This window comes from Lepidochelys olivacea (genome assembly GCF_965140295.1).
Source record: "Lepidochelys olivacea isolate rLepOli2 genome assembly, chromosome: 6".
Classification (NCBI taxonomy): Eukaryota; Metazoa; Chordata; order Testudines; family Cheloniidae; genus Lepidochelys; species Lepidochelys olivacea.
Window position 1 is genome coordinate 71,136,976 of NC_140416.1, and position 19,192 is coordinate 71,156,167.

The following is a 19,192-nucleotide window of genomic DNA, read 5'->3' on the forward strand; positions in this document are numbered from 1 at the left end:
AGTTATCAGTATCAAAGGTAACCTACCTTATCTCATTTTATTATTAGCAAAGAGAAAGTTAAAGGATGATTTGCTTACAGTCTATAAGTATCTACATAGGAAAGGAAAGATATATTTAATAATGGGTTCTTCAGTCTAGCAAAGAAAGGTACAACATACTCCAATGGGTGGACGTTGAAGCTAGACAAAATCAGACTGGAAATGAGGTGTAAGTGTAACAGTGAGAGTAATTAACCATTGGAACAACTTATTAAAGGTTGTGGAGGATTGTCCATCATTGATAAAATCAAGATTGGATGTTATGCTTGGGGAATTTCTGTGGCTTGTGTTATACAAGAGGTCAGACTAGATGATCGCAGTGGTTTCTTCTGGCCTTATGTGGCTTGAATTTACTTCGGGCATTTCTTCACAGCAGTTGTGTAACTTGCACAACGTGTGCCTGACTTCTGTGCACACGTAAAAATATCTAGCTTGATTTAAGTAGTACTTTAAACTTGAGCTAGCTGGCCCAGGAGGGGGCTGTCTATTGAAGATTGGGGGGTGCTTACACTCAAGCTAGTAATGCAGTAGGGACTCAGCTACTTAGTGTTGCTAATCAAGTCACTCTATACAGTTTGAGTGTTTTGCAGTGTGACTGCTCTCACTTGAACTAAGCTAACTCAAAAGGAGTTAACTTGAGTGTAGGTGACTGGAACTAACACTGCACTGAAGACAAGCCCTATAACAACATTGGTTTTATAATTTGTATCTTAGCATACAGTCAAGCACTATTGAGGAAATTCTGTGTCTAGTTTGAGTAACTTGCTAGGTACTGAGGGTCACCGTGAAAGGAATTAATGCAGAGTATGGGCTAGAGTAGCCTCTAGGGCTCATACACATTGGGGGGGGGGGAATTCAAGAGCTGCATAATTTTTCCCTAGACATCACCCAGCATAGCCTCACAGGGATATCCTAGCCCTTTTGGGCTGGGAGTTTAAAAGCATACTAGGGAAGTTAGGCTTAGACACCTAACTCCCACTGAAAATCCCAGCCTTGTTTTCTCTAAGAATGTTTAAATGACTGGAAATACCCTCCTGATACCGAAAGATCATAAGACTTAATAAAAAGTCAAGCCATACAGAAAGAATACAAGCATCCCCATAATGACTCTAGCGTCATTAATACCTCGTAATAAAACAGCATGGGAATAGCATTTCTTTTTTCAACTCATGACAGTACCTCCCCTAAAGTATCTGCTTCACCAAGAGATGAAAAAACAGTGTCTTCACAGGAACCTTAGCTTTAGTCTAGTTACATATTTATTATAACACCAATCAGAGAACTGATGGTTTCAAACATCTTGGAACAACAATTAAGATGCACTTGTGCATTTTAAACTCTATGGATTATTAGAAGGAAATTGTATTAGCACTCTGACTTATGTTAGTGCCTATTCTAACTTTGGTGTTATGATTGGAAACCCAGTAATTTTCAGAAATAAGTGGCTTTGGGGTACTGCCAACAAGTTTAATGTTCATGAAAATACCATTTCAAAGGTCTGGTGTTTCTGATGCAGTCCTGGAAAAGATTTTTTACACCAGCTATCATATCCCTATCAAGCTATACCTAACAAGAAACTTATCCAGCAGTTTAGCCCCTCTATACACCAAGAATATCTGAAAGCTGATCATAAGCCTTTCATTCTTCAAAATGATTTGGCTTTATATTCTGAACGCCTTAACTATGAATTGATCTCAGACAGTTCTCTGGGACAGCTTGACTGTGTCAAATCACATAGTGGTGTTCTTGTTCTTTTTGTACATATATTTTCACAAGTGATTTTGAAATGAACACCCACAGTTTATAAATCAGGTACTTCCCTTCATCTTTCTACTGTAGCCTTGTGCTGTTCCAAAGCAGGCACTTCATGCTTTACTTTTATACTGTGAACAAATATATTGGCCATGTATATGAGACTCCCAGGCATACTGTAAGATGTAAACTTGGTCATGAATCAGTTACAATGTGTGTATTAATATAATCATTGTACTCCTTGAGAAAATATTTTAGCAGCAAACCGATTTTCTTGACATTTTATATTTATAATGATACAAAGAAACAGTGCAAAAGTTGCATCTAATCTCCATGTTAATGGACAAAGAAAAGAGGTGATATACAGCTCCCTCTGAAAGTGGGCAGAAGAATACCCTGTGATCTACCATAGCATGGAAATTAAATAGAGGACAGTTATCCTATAATTTAGCAATTCTGTTCTGTGTGAAAACTGTGCCAAAGCCATGTTCTCCCACCTTAAGAGTTGCTGATGTTTAGTTACTCTGACCACAAGTGACAAAAAACCAACCACCACCACCAAGACCCTAATTAGATGAGTTGATTTCAAGATCTGCTTTGCTCTCTTTTCTCTGGGCCTGTAAAATCTGTTGGTTTTTTGGGGGTTGGGAAGGTGGTATATGGCCCATTTTCTTACTGAGATTTAAGTCTTGTCTATACTTGAAATGCTACAGGTGCATAGCTGTAACACTTCAATGTAAGCACTACCTCCCTGCGAGGTGGTAGCTAGATAAATGGAAGAATTCTTACATCAACCTAGTGCTGTTTACACCATGGGTTAGATCAGCTTAACTACATTGCTGAGAGGTGTGGATTTTTCACACCCCTGAGAGACACAGCTGGTTCGACCTAACTTTTAATGCAGACCAGGCCTTACTATCTGCATAAAACCAGAATACAAAGAAGTCCTTGTTTATTTGTATGAAGGGAGATTCATTAGCCTCTTTATACTGTTACGGAAATGAAAAACGTAGTTTACTATAAACCAGAAACCATTAAGCAATGCTTATGTCAAATCCAGTGATCTAGTGCAAGCAAGAGGGCCCAAGTCTGCAATTTGTACATTGGTAAAACTACTGAAGTCAGCGGGAGTTTGTCCAACCAAGGAAATAAGGTTATTTATTCTTAAGGCAAGTTCTCCTAATACACACAGTCTGCTGCCCTGTGAGTACCCAGAATATTCCAATGCACTTTAGGCTCTTGGTGGCATGTGCACTCTACGATCGGATGCCACATGTCAAAGCCAGAACCAAGGACTGCCATCTCATGCCATTCAGGTCCTCTCTTGCTGTTGACACATTTTTCCCCCCTCTTAACTTGTCTTCTCTGTGAGTATTTGCTAATGTGGGCAGTTGGGACCAGTCACTTATAAGCCTCTCTTTGGACATTTGGGCCCTAGTAGCTTAAACTGCATGCATTGGCTAAACTACTTTGGAAATTGCAGTTCTTTGTGAGGCTATTTACTCCGCTTAACAGAGAATCAGCAAAGGCCATTTCAGTGCAGAACTGCAGGAGCAGACCGATAGTTAATCTATTTCCTGTTGATTTCTTCTCAATAAATAGCTACTGTTGCTTGTATATGAAACTCTAAATTAAAAGATCTCCCTTTTGGTGCTGTATCATGTATTTATCTGCTTCAGAATGGACTGCCTAACAGCACTGCCTAACTTAATGGACCAAAAATCATAGCGGTGCAGACTCCTCCTTGGCTGAACATTAGCCCCATTCTTGCTAATGTGCCTCTACCTTTTACCAACACTCAGTGAGAAGACTCTTAAAAAAAAACAAACAGTGGGACCCACTTTAAAATAAAAGTGGGAGGGGAAGAGCCAGACAGCATCAAATGTTTGTTCTTTCTTCTCTGAGATGTGCTTAAATTGTGTGGGCCCCAACAGCAGGGCTGTTCAGATACATGCATTTCAAGCATACTGTTGCTGTACTGAAAGCCTCCATAGGGTGATCTTCAACTAACATGACACTGGGAATAAACAGTAACAAAAATATACTCACAGATAGTTTGCCAAATTGTGCTCTTGTAAAGTATGCATTTCAAAACCATGTGGGGTCGTGTCAAAATAGTCATTACCAATTCCACAAATGAAACATTTGGTCTAGAAAGAAAATGAAGATATTAGCACATTCTTAACACAGTAATCTAGGTTCTTATCAGTTAGTTAAGATATAATATGAAACAGTACAGAATGTAATATGGTTGCTCTACCTCCATATCTTCTCTCACTTGTTCTTGCTGATCTCTTAATTCACCAAAGGCATCAATAATCAGACCTGTTGTTTTAAATGGAAAGATGTAATGTGAAAAACCTCTCAGTATTACTTTTCCATGTTATGGAGTGGGGGAGAAGTAGCTGTTTTAGGCTTCATCAAAAGGACAGCACACCAGATAGCATAGACTCCAGTTGCCTTAGCATGGTGGTGCCTGCAGGTAGCACATGACATGGGTAGGCAACCTGGAGCACGCGTGCCAAAGGCGGCACACGAGCTGATTTTCAGTGGCGCTCACACTGCCCGGGTCCTGGCTACCAGGGCAGGGGGCTCTGCATTTTAATTTAATTTTAAATGAAGCTTCTTAAACATTTAAAAAACCTTATTTACTTTACATACAACAATAGTTTAGTTAGATATTATAGATTTATAGAAAAAGACCTTCTAAAAACGTTAACATGTATTACTGGAACGCAAAACCTTAAATTACAGTGAATAAATGAAGACTCAGCACAGCACTTCTTAAAGGTTGCCGACCCCTTGGATATAACATTATTTGCACTGCACTTGCTGGAGGGCTTCGTAATTGAAATGTAAACCTTTATATTGTCACAGTTGTGTGGTAAGCTGCTCAAGGAATGCCCTCACTTATCTCTGGGCAGGGACTTTGTCTCCTCTCCTGACCAGGGGTCCGGCCTTCCAACTCCCTGTAACGCACTGGTAGGACTGACATAAAAGTCCAGCCCCTGTGCTTCGCTTTGCTTTTTCTCAAAGGCTATGAACAATGTAGGCCAGCGATTACAAGTAACCAAACAGCTCTTTTAAAGCAGAGTACATTTATTTTAGGATAAAAGTCTTATAGAGAGAACAACAGAGGGACCTAAAGGCATATTTAAGCTTACCAGCATGCCCGCTCTGGCCCCCAAATCAGTTCTTGTGAGAGTCCCTGATTGACAGGTACCAAAGTCTTTCAAACCCTTCTCTAAGAGTTTGCCTCTCTTGAGTGTCAGATCGGGGCATTTTGTAGCCCAAGGACCCCTCCATCAGTAAGTTCAAACTCAGCCTTTATACGCAAACAAATCGCAGGCCTCCTGAAACAGGTAAAACCAGTTGCTGCCCCTTTCTTCCTCAGGTAAAGTTTCAAAGGCTGGGCTTCTGCACAACCAGTCTTGGGATTTTGCATTCCTCACCCCCGAGTAATTCTAGATTCCATAGAGAATCCACCCAATGAGCCAGGAACACACAAATGCGTATAAAACGTAAAAGTCTATGAATATTCTATGGGACCCTATTGTCTGGCCCATCTCAGCATTTTGAAGGTTTCATGCTTTCAAGGACTGGCTCAAACATACAGATAACATTCATAATATTAAGTAGAATAGTCTCAAGGTAGATCTGTGTTTGTCATACCTAGGGTACCCGACCAGCATCCTTAGTGCATGGAGGGTGAGTATGCCATTACCCCTAATAATTTCAAACTGCAACTATTCGTATAGTAAACAATCTCGCAACAAGCCAGCATACACTAGCGGTAGCCCTTGGGTGTGAAAACCAAGTGCATAAGCCGGACTCTTTGCTGGGATTGACTCTGTGAAAGGGGGCAACAAGCCTACACCCCTTGTCAGGTGAGGCAGGTCTCTGCCAAGGGAGCAGTGAAGACTAGAGGCCTGAGACCAGAGAGGGCATTTCTTGAGCAGACCATGAGGGACAGGGCGTGCATTAGTCCATTCTATGCATCTGATGAAGTGGGCTGTAGCCCACGAAAATTTATGCTCTAATAAATTTATTAGTCTCTAAGGTCCCACAAGTGCTCCTGTTCTTTTTGTGGATACAGACTAACACGGCTGCTACTCTGAAGCCCAGAACTGTGATATATACATATACTTAGGGTGCAGGTGGAAGGCTTTGCTGGGCCAATAGGTGAAAGAAAAGCCTTGATTTCTTTAAGGATTTTTCTCCAAACTTCCCCCCCACCCACCTTTTTTTTACCCCATCCTCATCAGGTTGAGGAGCAGGGTTTCTTGGGTTCAGTGTAAGCCTGTTAGTTCAATGGATGGCTTATTAACTCTTTCCCCTACCTGAGGTGCCATTCTGTGCCCTGAGCAAAATCTTCTTCCCTACCATTTTATGGTGTGTTTACGGTGGGCATAATGCCAGTCCCAATTTTGGGCACAGAAGGAATTTTCCTGTCAGATTGGGCCTTTTCACCTTTCAGCAGCCCAGGGATCAGGTGTGTAGGTTAGGTTTTAAAATTCAGGAGGTCACAGTAGCAAGTGTCAAGTGCAGTTAATGGCTCAATTGGAGATCTGGTTCCCTGATAAACCAGAATTAGAAGCAGATTAGGAAAAGGCATCTCCTAAAAAGGCAGGGAAAGGGGTTGGGATCCTAATGTTTGGTACAATGAGGAGACAGCCCCTTCTTTCTCACCCCCCTAGCCCTTGTACAAAAGGGAAAACAGTGGTATCCCAGCAATGGTTCTGTGACGAGGTTAACAGAAAGCTGGGGGACTTGAGAGCATCCCCTCAAAGTAGCACAGGTTATGGAAGCAAGGATGACCTGCACTGGATAAGTTACTGCTGTACCGTACCCAGATGTGTTACTTGAAGTTGCAGTCTAGTTAAACCACATTCCTGGTGTCTTGTCTGGTGCTTGGGACAATGTATATATTTTATGGGTAAATTATACAATTACTACTTCCAGAATGAATTGTTTTATGAATTGCTATGGAGAATGTAGCAATATTGCTTAAACCATCTTATTCAATGAGTGGTTGACATGCACTGCAGAAGTAAACAGGCTCACTAGACTCCAAGGCTTCTTACTATTGTAAGTGGAAATACCTTGAATGATAGCCAGTAGGATGACAATGACGAAGAAGAAAAATGTAATGTCAAAGACAATTCGATACATTTCATAAGGGTCCCCAGCAGGGTCTTCAATTTCATCCCCAATGCCACCACCAGCTCTCACACCCACATACATGTGGAACAGGTAACACTAGAAAGAAGGGAAAGTTACATCGGTCAAAAAACAGAAGTATTTAAAATGGCTGGCATTGAATAAAGAATGGTTATTTACCCTTTGGTAACTGTGGTTCTTTGAAATGTTGTAGATAGCCGTACACGCTCATATGTGTGAGCTCAGAATCTTTTGCACAGCAGTGTCCATTGGGGTCACTGTGCCTCCTTGTGCTCCCATGCCAGGGCATAAAGGGCAGAATGGTCTTGACTCTCCCTCAGTTCCCTGGCAAATTGAGCCCATGTTAGCTGGGGACTCTGAAAGTAGGGATGGAGGGTACGTTATGGGATCCACACAGATTACAACATCTTGAAGAACAACAGTTACTGTAGAGTAACTGTTCCGTCTTCTTCGAGCATGTTTCACAGTGGATCCCACTGTAGGGGACTGGCAAGCAGTAGCCTCTTCAGGATGGTGACAGTGAGGTGTACCAGTTGTGTCAGTCAAACAGAGATTAGAATACTGCTTTCCCTAATCTAGCATTGAATGTAACAGCCAAGTCCAGTGCATAGTGCTTAGAAACATAAGCAGATTGCATCAAATAGCAGCCTTGCAGATTCTGGCTGTTGGCATATTTTGGGAACAAGAAGGGGATGCTGTTTCAGCCTCATCAAGTGATCCTTGATAGTATCCACTTAGACAGCCTTTGAAATGAAATAGCATAGCCTGTAGAGTGGCCAGCTATCATCATGAACAGGCAGGGGGACAGTTTGAAAGATTTAGTCCTGTTGATGTAGTAATGCAGAGCACAGGATATGTACAGAGTGTGCAGTTTCTTTTTCCCCAGGCATGGAATGTGGCTTAGGGAAGAACACAGATAAATTGATCATTTGGTTTAATTCAAAACACTACTTTGAGGATGAACTTCCTACCGGTTTCAGAATAACTTTGTCCTTGCAAATGAGGTATACAAGGGTTCCACCGTGAGGGCCTGAGCTTGCTCACTCTTCTGGCTGAGATGATGGCCATGAGTAAAACACATTTTAAGGATCAGGTGGTGAATGAAGCAGTCTTGGGAGGGGCTCAAATGGGAGCTTCATCAGCTTCAGGATGAAGGCGCTGAGATTCCATGTTGGAGTTTCTCTGGCTTTGGTGATCATGTTGTGGGAGTAGTGGGACTGGTAGAAAAGGGTATAGCAATTCTTCATTCCACTGCAGTAGGGACCCCAGGCACAAAAGTTGAGGCACTTTGCATTGTCTCTAGGGGCAAACAGGTCTATTACTGGATTTCCTCCTACTAGAGAAATGTCCCTTTGGTGATGGACCCCAGCAGTGGCCACGCCTGGTTGAAGACAGATTGCCTGCTCAGGAAATCTGCCTAGCTGTTTCTGGTTCCCAGCAGGTGCAGGGCTATCAAGGTGCAGGGCTATCAAGGTGCAGCACCAGTTCCACAGTTTGATTGTCTCCCTGCATAGGGGGATGAACAAGCACCTCTTTGTATTGTCTATAAGCACCTGTACTATCATGTGCCACAGAACCAGAAGTAACGTCATATATGCCAGTCTGATGGCCTGAAGGTCTAAAACACCTATGTGTAGCCTCATGGCTTCTGGGGACCATGTCCCTTGTATCTGTAGATAGTCAAAGTGCGCACCCCAACCTGTTCCAGAAGGGTCCATGACTATCATTCCAGATGGCAACAGGATCTTGAATGCTACTCCTTTCTTGAGGTTGGGGTGTAGCCACCATGACAGTTCCCGGAGGATGCAAGAGGGAATGATAACTGTTTGCTCCCTTGATGCTTCACTGGGGAATAGACTGACCTAAGCCAAAGCTGTAGAGGCCTTGCGTGAAGTCTATCAAATGGTGTCATACATGGATATAGGGCATATGGCCTAATAATGTAAGGCAGGTCCACAGCATCATGAAGAAGCATGCAATTATCATGTATTAGTCATGATGTGGAACTCCACAGAGGCTGAAGTGCATGCATTCCTGCTGAAAAGAGTCAAGTTTTTTCAGATCCTTGTCCTCTGGCATTTCTTTGATGGAACCTGTTTTGTCTTGTATGACTGATGTGAGTGACTCTGGTGTAGGGTATGCGCAGAACTGCTTGAACCCTTGGGTGGTACTTGGTACCACTTCTTTACCTGCTTTGAGGTTGGAGTGAACAAGGTCGAGGTGTGCCAGAGACCCTTCACAGGGTCCCTCAAGCCCTTGTTGATAGGTAAGTCAATTCTTGTGGGTGCCATGAAACTTAAGATGTCAAATAGTTCATGGGTATTCTCTTGGATTATGGTTGTTTTGATGTCTAGAATTGTGTATACCTTGGATAAGAGTTCTTGGAGTGTCCAAAAGTCATCCACCGTCAGTGTCAGCACCAGGGTTATAGCCTTCTCAGGAGAGGAGGATGATTACTTGGGTGGAGAGGGAAGCAGAAGTGACTCCCTGGCCTGCTCTGTTGGTTTTCCGTGCTGCTCTTTTGTTTCTAGTGAGAGGGACTTTCGCTATTGATGCTGATGGAGACCAATATATCCCCCTTCTTGTGGAGGAGTGATAGGCTGTGACTGCAGGACAGATAAGATGGTGGGCCCCAATACGGCCAATAGAGCCATGGTGGCATCTCGTATGGATATTGTCCTGGTTGTGCAAGGCCTATCCACTGCCAGTGTTTTAGGGAACCCCAGTAATGAGTGCTGTTAGGATATCCCCCAAGATGTCATTCCAGCTTCCCTTGGGAGGGCTCTCTGCCCAGAAAACAGTCCTCCTTCTGGGGTGAACATGATGTCTGCTTGGAGCTGTGCTCAAGCAGCACTACATTTTGGATGCAGAGTGTTCTGCTCCTCTCTGTCCCAGTGCTGATGGTGAAGAGGTCAGCAACAAGGAGGTACCCACTGGTGCTGGGACACCTGATGCTGGTGTTGATTTGGCTGCTTTCTTTGTTCTCTTCTTGTCTCTGTCACCAGAGGTATGCCTGGTTGCTGGAGCACTTGCAGAAAAGAGCCATCTTGATTCCAGATGGGACACTGTTTCTTCCCTTGGATCTGAAGCTACCTTTATGGATTGCTCCAATAGGTGCGGTTTGAGCCTCAAGTCCCTTGATTTCCAAGTGTGGGAGGAGAAGGAACAGCAGATGGAGCATTTATTGGGGATTTGAGCTTCCACGAGGCAGAAGAGACACCCTGCTATGTCTGCCTATCAGGAACATTCCACAAAGAGCAGGGTTTAAATCCTCAAGGTTTAGAATCTGCCATTTTAACAGCCGTGCTACTTTGTCTTGCTGTACAGGGCATTCTCCTGTCTCTCTTCTCTTGTGGCTGTTTTTTTAATCATACAGCTAAAAAGATAATATAGAAATAAAACTAGGAATGAAAAATATTTCTTCACCAAGGTTTGGAATCTTATCCAAAAGGCTGAGCCAATCAGACACAGTCCAGGTTCTGTCTCTCTGCCATGGGTGGTAAGAGGAAACTGAGGGAGGGCAGAGGCCACTCTGCTGTCTGTGCCCTCATGTGGGAGCATGAGGAAGCACTTGACATGGCTATGCAGAAGATTCCAACCTTGGTTGCATGTGCACCTACAGTGGGTAGTCACACTGACGTACACTTGAAGAATATATTTTGTCTTCTGCATAAACTCTGCGTATTACTTATGTTCTGTATTTCCATAAAGTCTGAGACCAAGTTGTACAAAGAATAATACATGGAGAATGATGTTACAATACACCGTGATATTTACATTCAAACTTCGTATTTAGGGAAGGTTCACACTAAAATAAAATGACTGGAATGGAATCAGAGTCAGTTAGGCACATTCATTTTTTTCCAAATCAGTGTTCCACAAACAAGACTGTTTTCAATGCATTATTCTTTAGATCCATTTTGTCTACAGCCTTTTTCCTCATGTTAGAAGATGAAACTTGTTGTATTCTATCAACTGTATGAATAATAATTCAAAATCCTTCTAAAAGTGTTCTGAGCAGTTAGGGTACACTGTTGTTATCTGTATGCTTTATCTTTTAATTGGATCTAGAAAATTTTAGCAAGAATCCCAATTAAAGTAAAGGAGGTGGACTGTGAGCAAAAAGCAGAGTATGAAATGTTTGCAAAACACTGTGTTCAGATAATCTCTCGAGTCTTGGATATTTTCAGCACCCAGAAGCCAGTTTTAATATATATATTTTTATATATTCTGTACAACCTCTGGCCCTAATTCTGACTTCCATGGGAGATTTGCCTGAGTAAAGCTTGCAGGATTTGGTCCTAGCTGCAGAAGTTCACACTTTACCAAAATGTTCACTGTGGGCCCAATTATCAAATTACACATTTAGATGCTTAAAGTATAATTTAGGCATATAAAAATAAGCACGTATATAGTCTAATTCCAGGGGACTTTCTGGGAACTCTCTCCTATAAAACAGTTATATTACCCTTTAACTATCTTCAGCCACGCAATATATGTCAAAAATATATTTGAAAAGCCCTAGCTATGTTCTTTAGTCACAGCAGGCAGCAATATTAGTTCTACATGAAACATGCTTTAATGAAAGTAAATAATGTGATAAATCTGATCTTGCAGAACAAAACACAATATAGAACTATGAATGGACTTTTAATGCATTTTTACTACTGAGGGGAGATACTGCTATAACCATAGATAAAAATATTAACTTAGAATCATTTTAGTTCATTTGGCAGAACTGTTTAATATGTAAAATATGTTGCTAAATATTTTAATTATTCTAACTGCTCATGTACTTTTGAATCTTGTGAGTTTTATTTCAGGTCAGACCTTTGTATTCAGTCCACAAAGGGACCAATTAAAACAATATTGGATGGGACGGAGTTCATTCTTTCCATTATTCAGTTATCTGACTTGCATTAAATACTTTATACAGAGGTCAGGAGAAGAAAAAATACATGCATGCAGTATATACTGCACTTCGGGTTTTGGGTCTTTTGTGACCAGCACTTCTCATTTCAGCCTGTGCCATTCGAATTACAAAATTAAAATTTTATTGTGTTCTTTTGTGGTGTTTCTTTGTACAATAAGAAGATTAGAGTGCCAACAGGCACTTCACCCCAGAGTAAATATTTCTGGGATACTTTTGCATTTCCTATGAATAATTTTTATATTTTGGGGTTGGAGAGGAGAAGGGGCCTTGGAGTATTAGCTGTTTATCACTCACAGTAAAGTCTTCTCAGCCTCATGCAATTGCTCTCTTTCTTCTCCCCTTCTGGACTGGCTAGGGTCTAAAGAAACTAGAACTATATTTCATTGGACTGGAAATTTAAGTTTACTGCTACTTATGGAGTAGATTTTTCTTAATTGAATCTCTTTTCACTTCAGCACAGATAAAATCAGCTTCACAGATACTCTAAGATATACCTGTTCACAGATGTTAATTTCAGCAGCAAGTTCCATAGTGTCAGGATACCCCATTCATGCCTTCTATACCATGCATATATCTACTATTTTGACCTTACACCATCAGAGGATGCTGAGTGAATTTCCAGATTCTTTGCACTGTTAAGAGTGGCTCAAAGCAGCTTGAACAGACCCAAAGTGCCAAGTTCTTAATGATAGAAAAACCTTTCCTCCTCAATTTCATCTAGTGCTTTTGGGATATGTTGAGTATCAGGTTTAAAAACTAGGGTGACATTTCTGTTTTAAAAGTGCTAGTGATATTTTACTTACTGTCATCATGTCATCACATTTCATGTCTGGCTCATCTTCATCTTCGCTTTTGTTGTAAAACTTGCGGAAGAAGTTGAATGCCACAACAGTGTAAAGGTAGACTACTACAGCCAACAATCCTACAGTCAGTACAAGCTATACGCAAACAAAATAAATGAAATGAAAGAAAGAAACGTGAGTTTCAGTCAAAACGGAAGGGCATGATTGATTCCAATCTCTTTCGGGCACTACTGATGAACTAGTCAGTCAGGAGATCTTTTGTGTTCCCAAAAGTATCGAAACTTGACAGTGCTATGCTGTTTCTTTTTCAAAAGAATGAAAGATGATGGCTTTGTTATCCATGGACTCTCTCTCCGTTGTCTGGATCAACATAGAGTTTCTGAGGCACAAGATTCTATAATGGGGTGAAATACATCTTAAATTTATACTTTGATGCCTTTTTTGGTGGATAAAATAGCAGCAGAGTGGTTTTAGGAAACACATTGTTATATGGTTATTTTTCTGAAATATATCCTTAACAACAACTTCATATCAGTAATGTGGTACATTCAGTATTTGGGAGAGTGGTGAAATGCCAGCTGATTTGTGAAACTGGACATGCAGCGAACATATCAAACTGTGTGAAATGTACTTTATTGAATTAACTGATATGGGCTTATTTGAACTGCTTGCTATTTTAGTACAGATTATTGTTGCCAATATTCTGTCTAATAAGCTGTGTTATTGATGCCATCTGCTCTAAAATTCCAATGAGACAAAGAGATACAATAGGTAAGTTTCTTTCTTTCATTACTGAGCTGTCAAAAACAGCAGCATTTCAGGTTTAAAATTCTTACTCTTAAGCAAATCAAATCCTTTTTGAGCAAGAAAATTCAGCACATAAAGAACCACTAATATATTACTCATTGGTAGGGCCCTACGAAATTCACGGCCATGAAAAACACGTCACGGACCGTGAAAACTTGTCTCTCCCCATGAAATCTGGTCTTTTGTGTGCTTTTACCCTATACTATATAGATTTGACACGGAAGACCAGCATTTCTCAAATTGGGATCCTGACCCAAAAGGGAGTTGCAGGCAGGGGGGTTGCAAGGTTATTTTTTTTGGGGGGGGTCACGATATTGCCACCCTTACTTCTGCGCTGCCTTCTAGATGGCCAGAGAGCAGTGGCTGTTCATCGGGCATCCAGCTCTGAAGGTAGTGCCCTGCCAGCAGCAGTGCAGAAGTAAGGGTGATGATACGTTACCATGCTGTCCCTACTTCTGCATTGCCTTTGCCTTCAGAGCTGGGCTCCGGGCCAGCAGCTGCCACCTCCCAGCTGCCCAGCTCTGAAGACAGCGCCCTGCCGCCAGCAGCAGCACAGAAGTAAGCGTGGCAGTTCTGCAACCACCCCTACAATAACCTTGTGGACCCCCCCCCCACACAACTCCTTTTTGGGTCAGGACCCCTACAATTACACCACTATGAAATTTCAGATTTAAATGGCTGAAATCATGACATTTACGATTTTTTTAAATCCTACGGTCATGAAATTGATCAAAGTGGACCATGAATTTGGTAGGGCCCTACTCATTGGCGTTGGAGTTGTGGTTTTATAAGAGTGGTTTTGGAAGATTTTTATATATATTTAAAAAGCACTGTAGAACTGATATTACTATTTAAAATGAGGGAAAAAAATCAAGCATTTTAGTTGCTTTTTAAGTGAGCAATTTATGCAGATCATTGGGCATATTTCTAAAATGTATGACTCTATTTAAAACTCTGTTCATGTCTGTGCTGAAACCAACAGTGACGATCTTAGCAGTGCTAATACTTGCTTGTCAGGGAGGGTAGTCATGGTAGGTTTATTGAAAGTTGCGACCTAGAATTGAAGCTGTTTCATCAGCACACACCGTCTCAGAGTTTCTGAGAAATATCATCTTAATAGAAATCTGAGAAAATATATCAATCACTGAATTAAAATATTAATAGGTAACACACTAGGTGTAGCCAGACTATCAGAGCTACTGGAGGGCGGACCAGAGTTAAGGTCTCATTTTTGAGTCAGAAGTAGGAAGGAAGCAGGAATGATAAGCTTCTTGTGGAGAGTACTGGGTGTCATGCTCTAGCAATTTCCTTTTCCTGATAAAGGAAGGGGCTGCATCTAGATGTCCTCTGCTGAAAGAACTGATCAGGCCCATGTATGGACTTCATGGAAGATAGAAAGATTACAAGGAAGTTGGGAATCTCAGGGCACTGTTATTCCCCTAAAAAAGAAAGCTGATAGGTAAGGGGTTGTTGTTAGGGTATATTAGACAGAGGATAAACATTCAGTATGAAAGTTACCTCATTCAAAGCCTTCCTTCCCTACTTAAAGAATCACTTTCTGTTTGACAGAGGTAACACTGCCGCCTCCCACCCCCCGCTACTGGAGGAGTATCCCTTGTCATGTGTGTTAGTTTCTACTAGATACTGAAAGCAAATCCCAGACATGCAAAGGTGGGGACGGCCTGGGATACATTTTACGGCGTTTGAGAAGGGATGGCAGGAGGGACTGTGGTGTGCATGTCTGGAGCTAGGGTTGAAACCAGATAATGGAAGGGTATATACAGGAAGGAATTTTTCAGGGGTTGCAGTGGGAGGCACCTTAGTGGGAGTATGTGAAGAGCACTCTTAGTCTGGGAAAACACAGATAGGAGGGAGATGGTGAGTTGATAAATTACCTGTGCTTATGTTGAGATGATGGCTAGGAAGCAGGTCAGATGACAAAGAAGGAGCTGTGTTATTATAAGGTATCCAAATTGATTTTGGAATCAGATTTGTATACATCTGAATCCAGCAGGCCACATTTGTGTAGAGATTCCAAATTGCAGAATGGTTGTATTTCTAAATGCATTTAGGAATGGCTGTTCCTTTCCTCCCTCTTTTCCAATGTCCAGATGGCTATGTATTGTACGCTGGAAATTTTTAGCATTTACTGTCCCGTGGGTATAGGATTATAATAAATTCTATATTTAGGACTAAAAGTGTGCAGGTATTTTGCAGAAGACACAGTAAGGCATATTCCTTGCCCCAAATACTTACCATCTAAATGAAAGCACATTCCAATAGCCACACCATCAATGTAAAGAAATTCTGAATAGAAACTACTGTGTGCAGGAATTCTTTTTTCAAAACCTTCAACTGCCTTCTTAAAACTTTTGGCATTTCTAAATAGTGTAGGTCATTAAGGTCCACATAAAAGGACCAATTCCCAACAAAATAAAATCTTTTTTTAAGATAGTGCTGGTAAATAAAAGGTAACTAAAACCATATCAACATTATTTTTTGCTGCTTTGCAACCTTAAAATGTCAAATCATTTGTATTAAACAAAGAAATAATGTGTCCAGCCTGACAAACATTTACACCATGTTTCTGAGAATGAGATTTTAAGAAGCAGCTGAATCATAACTCTTGAAACTAGGAGGCTGTGACACTTATATTATGAAAAATATCTGTTAAAAATATGTAATATTATCTAATAGAAAAGAGTCGCATTGGTTTCCAAGGTATATTATAGGACTACCATTTTTGTTCAGTATAGTTATGAATGGTGTTCATTTTCAGAGTACATATACGGCACTCACCTGTTTGCCATTGTGAGTTACAGAAGACAGAATGGTTCGTAGAGTCTTGAAACCCATAGCAATATCCAGCAAGTGAGCAGCAAAGAAGAAGTTGTTGTAATGGCCAAGGATAGACATAGTTGTGTACCAAGCTAAGTACAAGAAGGACTACAGAAAATGTGAAATGTTAGAGAATATTAACAGTTACTAATGTGTTTTACTGGATAGTGTACATCACACACACAAAATGAAACTCTGAACTGTAGGCAGTGATCTAATGGTTTGAGCTTTCCAATCGTAAATTAATATGGATTTAGCATCTCCATATTTTTATGCAGAAGAACTGTGTCTTATTCTTTGTCTCCAACACACCCCACTACTCTGATAAAAAGATTTGCCGTTTAACCTTGGAAATGATGCCTTTGACATTTACTTTAAATCTTTCACTTGATTATATTCCTCAGAACAGATTAATTACTAAAATCAGAATTCCCCCGGCTCTTAACACTATCTTGTTTTGGTTGAGAATATTTTACAGAGCTGGAGAGCTTGCTATGCATTCTGAATTTCTGAAGATCTGATGCTTCTGCAGGGACTAAGACAGCTACAAACACAGCATACAAGCCTTAGGGAGAGGGAGTGCCTCATAAGCCACTTCATCTGGCTGACTCTTAGGGAATAGCTACACAAGGATAAAAACCCCACGGCTGGCCCAGGTCAGGGGTTGCGGAGCTTAAAAATCACTATGTAGATGTTCAGGCTCAGGCTGGAGCCCAAACCCTGTGACCCTGTGTGGATGGAGGGTCTCAGAACTTGGGCTCTAGCAGTTTTTATCCCCACAGCCCAAGGCCCGCAAGCCCAAGTCAGCTGACCTGGACCAGCCATGGCTGTCCTGAGGGTCTTTTAGCTCTGTGTAGACATACCCTTTGAGCAGTATTGATCAGACCTGGAGGAGATATATACAGCCCACATTTGCAAGAGGGAATTTTAAGGTGATTAGGGACCTTTAGAGATGGTTGTGGGAGTTAAGAAAGGATTCTAAAGGAGTCTGAACTAACCATTGACCCCTACAGGTGGTCTTTGCAGGTCAGGATTAAGACAGAGCAAGTGTTTGAAGACACTGACTGTGCTGTACCTATTCTGAAGATAGAAGGCTTTGGTCTTCAGGCTATCAGTCTGGCAACTTACACAACCCCCCAAAGTCAAAATTAATCAAAACCCCAGAATACAATAAAAACCTTCTTAATATTATTCCTTTTAACACCACCCAATCATTATTATTAATTTCCAAAATCTTGTATTGCAATTATAGTATCTCCTGAATATTGCCCTATGATGTCAAAAACAAATATTCCCACAGAGAATTTAACTGAAAGTTGTTGGGCTAAGGTTAAAGACAGAAAAAGAACAAACTTTTTATATTGATTGAATAAGTATGTAGCTATTAATTTATCAATGTATATGTTATTTTTTGCAGGTTCTTTGGTTACCCACATATGCTTATTTCACCATACTCAAGATAATTGCCTTCTTATCTTACCCAATTTTATTTACGTCTTTATTTCTCTTTATTAAAAAAGTGCCCAACTATAGCTTTGAGTGCAAAATACATATTTGCATTTAGAATAAACGAAAGTCTTTCTCTAGGCTAACATACTTACATTGTCAGTGAAAACAACTCCAAGCTTCCAGATGTGGTACTTTGTATCAATAGAGCTTAACCTATGGAGTACAAATATTTTGAACCTCATAAATGTCAGCGTTAAGTAGTTAATAACTACAGTTACACTCCTTTCCTTAACAACACAAACACATCTTCACATAATGGCTAAACATTTTTCTTTCAGAAAATGTAACTAGGATCTTTCTGGTGGTTTATTTGTATTTATTTTTTGTAAGCACTGGTACATGCTGGATAATTATTTTAAGACTGATGTGCAGGTCTCTCTATTTTAGAGAGCATTCCCTACATTTTCAAAACTGTATTGAGTGTTAGCCACAGAGTTCCAATAGTCTCAAGAGTTTGAGTTTCAGTAAAAGTATTACAGCTCTACTTTGAACATATAGGCTGTATCTACACTGCACAGTTAAACTGGGTAGTGGCACTCAGGTCTGGGCACCTGGGTTAGCCTACCCCAGATGTAAGCATCCCACATCCCCACTTCAAAGACATACCCATATACTGTGTCCTTGGTCTTTCTGCACTCACCCAGGTGTGTCTTGGGGCATATCCCATGGTTCTCTGTGCTGAGACACACTCAGATTCTTTCCCAGTCAACTGTGGCATTTGTGGAAGAACTTGTCTGTCCTTTCGGGGGAATTGTGGGAAGGGCACTGGAGGACTATCAACACGTGAATGATTTAGCTTGCATTCTCACTACAAATTGGGTGGATTCCTGCCTGAGTTAAAGTGGAGCCCAGGTTCTAACACACACACCCTGAGTCAGGTCTGCTAGTGCAGGCTTAAAGCATCTCTAAACTCAGGTCAGAAGTTTTTCTGTGTAAATGGTAGTGGGTGTTAAGGTTAAAACCTGGGTTACAGTAAGCCCCACTTAAATGTGTAGTGAAGACATACCCATTGAGATTAAAGTGCATGTCAAGATGCTTAAATGTTGAGGGTTTGGAATTGTCTGCAGCAACAATAATAAATATGACACTCTTGTTAATACACTCCAGAATATTAATCTTTTTCACAATTGCATCACTCTGTTGACCCATATTCAATTTATGATACACTGTAACCGCCAGATCCTTTTCAGCTATACCACTATCTAGCCCAAGGGTGGGCAAACTTTTTGGCCCGAGGGCCACATCTGGATGGGGAAATTGTATGCAGGGCCATGGATGTAGGGCTGGGGCAGGAGGTTGGGGTGTGGAGTGCAGGAAGGGGCTCAGGGCA

At 41.1% G+C, this 19,192-nt stretch overlaps 1 protein-coding gene across 1 annotated transcript in view; it reads right to left on the bottom strand.

Annotated features, from left to right (window-relative positions):
- The window catches only part of RYR3 (ryanodine receptor 3), a gene marked incomplete at its 5' end in the record, with an annotated part of 579,989 nt that overhangs the window by 3,713 nt on the left and 557,084 nt on the right, over positions 1 to 19,192 (bottom strand). The window contains 6 exons of the mRNA XM_084631721.1: positions 3,841 to 3,941; positions 4,052 to 4,116; positions 6,894 to 7,050; positions 12,709 to 12,843; positions 16,315 to 16,461; positions 17,955 to 18,015. Of these exons, the coding sequence (XP_084487847.1) occupies positions 3,841 to 3,941; positions 4,052 to 4,116; positions 6,894 to 7,050; positions 12,709 to 12,843; positions 16,315 to 16,461; positions 17,955 to 18,015 (666 nt within the window). The remainder of the gene's footprint in view (positions 1 to 3,840; positions 3,942 to 4,051; positions 4,117 to 6,893; positions 7,051 to 12,708; positions 12,844 to 16,314; positions 16,462 to 17,954; positions 18,016 to 19,192) is intronic.